The 6,777-nt window shown below is 39.6% G+C and overlaps 1 protein-coding gene across 1 annotated transcript in view; it reads right to left on the bottom strand.

Annotated features, from left to right (window-relative positions):
• Positions 1-6,777, bottom strand: part of PIWIL4 (piwi like RNA-mediated gene silencing 4) — a 56,300-nt gene that overhangs the window by 46,931 nt on the left and 2,592 nt on the right. The window contains exons 3-4 of the mRNA XM_007938101.1: positions 3,859-3,990; positions 140-354 (exon numbers count right to left, since the gene is read on the bottom strand). Of these exons, the coding sequence (XP_007936292.1) occupies positions 140-354; positions 3,859-3,990 (347 nt within the window). The remainder of the gene's footprint in view (positions 1-139; positions 355-3,858; positions 3,991-6,777) is intronic.

The raw sequence follows: 6,777 nt of genomic DNA, 5'->3' as shown, positions 1-6,777 counted from the left end.
TGGGCAATCCTACTTCCGTAGTGATACTGCCTCGGAAACCCAAGGAGGGGTCGCTATGAGTCGGGGCCGACTCGACGGCACATAACAACAACAACAACAGCATATATACAAATATAGTGAAATCTTAATTATACTATACCTTTTCTTCTAGCTTTTGTGACAGAAAAAGGATTGCACCATCAAACACTTTTGCTTTGTTGAAAAGTTCACTATGACTGTAAAGCAAAGCAATTCTCAGTCTTCTAGATTCTAAATCTGGATTATATGTCACACGGTACTGATACAGTTGCCAGTTCTGAGGTAAATCTAAATTAAAGAGATTTGTGACCAGTTTCACCGGTATTCCACTAGAACCTGAAAAATTACAAATTTTTCATATAAAAATCTTGTCATATTAATATTAATTACATTATTAATAAAAACATTTATTTCTATATGCATAGTCATTCCTGTATAGCAAGGATTCTTCTTCAGTGACACAAAATAAGTTGTCTAAATTGCAGCCTGATAACTTTATGGAGTCCTAAAAGCACATCATTGGGAAGTTAAAAAGGGATCTTGTATGAAGCAGCTTCATAAGAAACAACAGCAGACACAAACATTCTGGTCTCTGTCTGGGAGAAGAGATGCATCCAAATTCAACAATCCCAGAACTCCTAAAGCATCCCTCCAATACTATGCAAGTAAAATTAGCTTGAGAAATATTTTCAGATGATTACAAAATTCTTACCAACTTCTTGCTAATGCAGATAAATGAAAGTTCACTGTACTCTGAATTCAGACTTTCTGGAGCCATGGAAGCTGGATAAATCCCTGAAACTATTGCCCTGAGATAATCTTTACACCTTATAACAAAAATATCCCCTGAAGGCTTCTTTAAACCAAACAACAGTTTGACTGTTGAGTAAAGAATGTCTGCCTTGAGCATTGTCCTTTTTAAGAACTATCTATGTGGGATCAAATTGACAACAGCAACTCAAGAGATCAGATAGCAAAGTTAGAGAGTAGTGAGTTTATGTTAATGGAGGAGGAACAACTCAGAAAAGGAAGGTGAGAATGGTTGCAAAACTTGAAGAATGTAATCAGTTCCCTGGCATTTGTACATGTAGAAATTGTTGAATTGGTATGCGTTTTGCTGTGTATATTCTCAACAATAACAAAATTAAATTAAGTTAAAAAAATAAATAAATTTAATTAATTTAAACAAAACAAAAAGAAGTGATCTATAATCTGAGTTTCTGTTAGAAGTGATGAAAAATTTGGAAATGGACAGTGGTAATACTGTGGAAGGTGGAGAACGTAATCAATGTCACTGAATTGTACACATGAAAAGGATCGAAATGGTAAATGTTTTGTTATATATATATTTCACCACAATAAAAAAAAAATTGGCCTTAACTTCTGAAAATCTCTGTGCCTAAAGAATTAATGTTTTATCCCCAGTGGCTAGACTGCTGCACATGGCCTAGAGGAGGCCCTCAAAGATTGAGGAGGGCTGGGCAAAAAGGGAGGAATGCTATCTTTCAGTCCCCGGGGCTCCTATGTTCGGCAGGCACACAGAGGCACATGAACCTCCAGGAATCCCATCCCTCTACAGAATTTTTTGTGCATATATTAAAAGTCTATAGGATGAGGTTTAGAGTTTTCAGAAAACACGAAAGCAGCAAGTGATAGTTGGAACCCAAGGACTCTTGTGATGGACTCCAAGTGCCCTGTAACAGTAGAGGGGAGGATGCCACTGGAATTATAATATTCATTACCACCATCCTTCCCTTCTCCCTGATCCTCAGTGCCAGACAATATTATTAACTCTTCCCCTCCCCCTAATGTCTTATTATCACATCCTGGGAGATGAAGTGTATTCTGCACTGAATTTAAGTTGGTCGGGTCCCCAGCATGAACGTTTCCTACAGGACCTGATAGCTAAGGAAATGCCAGGAAAATTACAGCCACTACTGGATGTTCTGGAACAGCTTAGTGTGTCTGGGGCAAATCGACCAACTTATGTCTTTGAGTGCCAGCTTTGCCTTTGGGATCAGTGGTTTCAAGGTTGGACTGAGCAGGAGTGCAATGGATTTGGCAGGCAGCTGGAGGTCAGTGAGCCAGACTTTGTGGCAAAATTTTACCAAACCATGGCTGCTACAGCTAGTATTAAAATCAAAGAAGACAATCACCGTTAGAGTTGAGGTCAGGAATTTACAGTGAGACCTCAATTCAGATGTACCAGTCAAAGGTCTGGAGATGGTAAGCTGTTCAGCCAACTGCGCTTGCTGACAGCACAGGCATGGTCATTTTAACAGTAGTGTATCAACTGGATTCCTATTGTAAATGTTTTCCACCTAAGCAAATCCAGGTCATCAGTCTGTCTCCTAGCTTGCTTCTTTCCAGGAACCATCAAGCCTCCAGGAATTTAATGGCTTCTTTTGCATCTATAACCAAAAGGAACCAATGCATTATAACTCAAGCTTGTCCTAACACTGGCTCATGAAGAGTATAAAGTAGAACTCTCCTGGTATAGCTAGCTATAAGACATCCTGACCACTAGCTTTCCCAGTGATGATTAAGTAAAATTATGGAAAATCAGTAGAGAGAGAGAATTAGTTACTCCTTCCTCCATTGAATCCAAATAGCAATGGCTTTTTTCCAAAGCATATGTGATACCTTTGGAGCTGGTAGCAGGTGTTTCTGTAACTTTGCTCTATAATAATATGAAAACAAGTGACGCTCTTTACAGGTTGAGAGTTTATTTTTTCATAAGAAAATAAATAACAGATTTTCAGGGAAAAAAAAAAAAAAACCCACCACTAGAGCTTCCTTTTGTTTTATAGGAAAGAATTATATCAAATAAGCATCATTCTGCTTTTCTCGTGGAGGAAATGAAAACACGAGTCCCTAAGGTGGTAAGGGAAAAAGTATATCATGTGCCCTAGCATTCTCCCAGAATTGACTCGTGGCACACATATGGCAGGTGTGAGGAATCATTATGTTATTTTAATTAAAGAAGCTTTCTTTTATGCTCCCAGATCCTGAGGAAACATTTTACAGCAGCTCATACCAATGAACAAAGAGAAGCCATCCTAGAATGTCAAAGCTGGCAAGACCCTTGGAGATCATCTATACCACTGTTTTTAAACTGCAGCTGTGACGTACTAGGGCTGCAGTTTTGAAATTATGTGAGTTGAACCAGCATTTTTAATAAAAGACTAGAATACAATAGAATTGACCAGAAGCCTTGCATTTAGTAAGGGTAAGCACTTCTGTTTCATGTGTGTGTGTGTGTCTATGTGTGCTGGATAATAATGTATCTATTTCTTATTGTGTTGCATAGTTTTTTGAAAAAAAAAAAGTTTGAAAAACACTGATCTGCATTTCTGAGTCTTAACTTTTGGAAGGGAGTCACAAAGCCTTACATTGAGAATCCAGTGGAAACGAAAGACCTACTTCCCAGAATATGTATATATCCACAATTCTGTGCCTAATTTCAGGGGTGAGTCTGAACTCCTGGAAAAGAATCCCTGAAAAAGGCCACATCTATCTTTTTATAGCTGAAGTCCAGAAAGGTTATTATTCCCCATATAATAAAAGGATAGGGAAGGGCATGAAGCATCTTTTTAATCACCATCCCAGGTGTAAGGAGAAAATCCTTTCTGGCAGTGAGATGTGATTTTGGGGGAAGTGTTATTATTTGTATTAATAAAAGAGAAACTTAAGGTCAAAGAAACCAAAGAATGCCTTGAGCATAGATGTTCGATAAATATCTGTTAACTGAATACAGGAACTTGTTTATTTTAGACTTAGACATTCAAGTTCTTTAAGATTTGGTAACATTCAAAAGTAAGTATTATGAAGACTGGGTACCTGTTTTGCAATCCCTCACATGTGCCAAATTCTCTCTGGTACAGACACCCAGATCCATGAAGTGCCGTCTGATTGTCCCATCTCTTCCCATGAAAGTACATCCAACATCACCAGAAGATGTATCATCTTTATCTAAAATAGGAAGACAACTCAGTAATATCTCATACTTCATTCTACTGATGTTATTTACAACTACTATGTCAAAAATGGGGAGCTCTGGTAGCATAGTGCCTAAGGCACTTGACTGCTAACCAGAAGGCTAATGGTTCAAACCCACCAGCCACTCCTCGGAAGGAAGATGGGGCAATCTACTTCTGTAGTGATACTGCTTCGGAAACCCAAGGAGGGGTTGCTATGAGTCAGGTCCAACTCGACGGCACACAACAGCAACAACAACAACATGTCAAAAATGCATCTACAAACAAAGCTATGATTTTTGTTGTTCCAATAAAACTTGCACACATTGCTGAAAGCAAAATACGACTACACAGATGTCTTCAGTCTAAAATTTAAAAACTGTGAAAGAAGCATGAAACGTTTTGTTAGAAATAACAGATCCTGAGTTAAACCTATCTCTAAACTGTAGATAGCGCTCCTCTGATTCCCATCTTGGCTAAGGAGAAAGCTCTGTCTCCCTATGTTCAGAACACTGCCACTTCTTTTCATACTGGATCATTCCCCTTGAGAACCAGAACTAGTGTGTCACTTTGTACCATATCACTTAACGTTAGCTTCTAGAAAATACGAAGTTAAAATCTGTTTCTGTTTTGGTTACTTAGTGCCACTCCAACAGGAATATACCACAAATGGGATGGCTTTCAGAAACAAGAGTTTATTCTCTTACAATTTTGGAGGCTTTGAGTCTGAGTTCAAAGTGCCAGACCCTTGGGTGAAAGCCCCTCAACCCTGGGCTTCAGCTCTGCCTCCTGCTCCTGGTCCACTGAAGCTAGAGGCTTTTCTTCACTCAGACAGCTACTGACTGTTGAGGCTGATAAGCCCAAGGTTGACAAGTAAAAAGGTACAATCCCAATGTCACCAAACAACATGGTAAGCTACTAATTCAAGTCCAGAAGAAGTCCCAAGATCAGCAGGGCATGGCAGGCTGTTGAACAATGACTTGGCTACATGCAGGGTTCAAGTATACCATAAGCTACAGACCAGACCTTCTTCATAGTTGCTTCTTGTATACTGGAAGCAGACCACATCCCTAGAGCAGCTACTCAGCTGCTCCAATAGATTCCACCATGGAGTTAATTACCAGTCTCACCATGGGGAGTATTTACATCTAGCTGCCCAGCCACTCAACCAAACCCAGCTAAGTTGACACACAAACTTAACTACTACAGTTTCCAAATGAATATTTTGTTTAAACAGAGTACAAGAAGATGTTAATTATTTTTTTTAGCTACATCTTTGGCACTCTAAGATAACTTAAAAACAGAAAAATTCAGGAAGTACCAGGACTAACCCTGGGACTTAGACTTGACCTTTGTATGCAACTACCCCAAATGGTATGATCACTTGCTCAAAACAGCTGTCCATACCGTTCTCAGTGGAGTCTGAGTCTCCCAGGAAAACGAGATACCTTATTTAATTTTTAAAATTCTATTAGCCTCACTCAACTACCTATGTCATTCACTGCTCTTGGTCTCAAATGATGCTGGCTATTTCTAAAAATTAATCTACCTACAAAGGCTGAAAAGTTTCCACCACTTGGTATTCACAAGAATGTATGACAGATGTGGAAGGAAATTTCCAAAGAAAAATTGGAATAGTGTTGCATGGTGACAGCAGCACTGGACCTAAAGCAGTGCCTCAAGCAGGTCTTCTGAGAAACCACACTTGTGTGAGTTCAGATCACAGAAGGTGCTTGAGTATGGATGGAAAATCCCCAGGACGGAGCATGGACAGGAGCGCCAGGGCTGAGATGAATGGAAGGATTGATGATCTTCAGAGTCTGGGAGGCACTAGAAGTTTACATGTTTGTTAGAAAACAATCACAAAACTTCATGATTAGAACAAGGAAAAGGCCAACAGATTACATTTACATGCCAACTTGCATGGTGTGGTAGTGTCTCCTTGGACTAGACAAGTATCCTGAGGCCAAATCTGGCTTTGTAGAGAAGAGGGATACCATTAAATAGTGACGTCTACCGTGGTTGGAGTCCCTGGGTAGTACAAATAGTTAATGCACTTGGCTGCTAATAGAAAAGTTAGAGGCTCAATTTCATCCAACGGCACTGCCAAAGAAAGTCCTGGTGATCTACTTGTGAAAAATTAGCCATTAATAACCCTATGGATACAATACTCTGTTGTCAGTGATAACAAATATTAACCTATGGGTAAACAGATGGGTAGACAGGCTGAATGATCAGGTATATCCTGACAAAAGTGAATAAACCCATGATATATATCAGGTTGGCAGATAACACTTCTACATACATATTTGTATGTGCTACTAGAATGCCCAAATATATAATAGAGCTTACAAGGGCCAAAGTTATAACTTCTTAACCATAAGCAACCACCCTAAGGGAGTGAGTAGTTGGACCTGTGGGCTCGGGACCATGGTCGCAGGGCACATCAAGCTCAACTGGCATAACATACTACACAAAAACACTGTTCTACATCCTACTTTGGTGAGTAGCAACTGGGGTCTTAAAAGCTTGCAAATGGCCATCTAAGATGCAATGATGGGTCTTTCCTCATCCAGAGCAAAAAAGAATGAACAAAACCAAAGAGGGATGGAAACAATTATTCCAAGGGACTAGTGGACCATACGCTCCTCAGCCTATATGACCATGAGACCAGAAGAACTAGATGGTGCCTGGCTGCCTCCATCAACCACTAGGAAAATGATCAGTGCATGAGATTCTGGATAGAGTGGGAGAATAATGTGGAACAAAACCTACAATCATT

This window comes from Orycteropus afer, unplaced genomic scaffold (assembly GCF_000298275.1).
Source record: "Orycteropus afer afer isolate SDZICR_OR568_19922 unplaced genomic scaffold, OryAfe1.0 scaffold00047, whole genome shotgun sequence".
Classification (NCBI taxonomy): domain Eukaryota; kingdom Metazoa; phylum Chordata; class Mammalia; order Tubulidentata; family Orycteropodidae; genus Orycteropus; species Orycteropus afer.
This window is presented reverse-complemented; position numbering and strand designations above follow the sequence as displayed.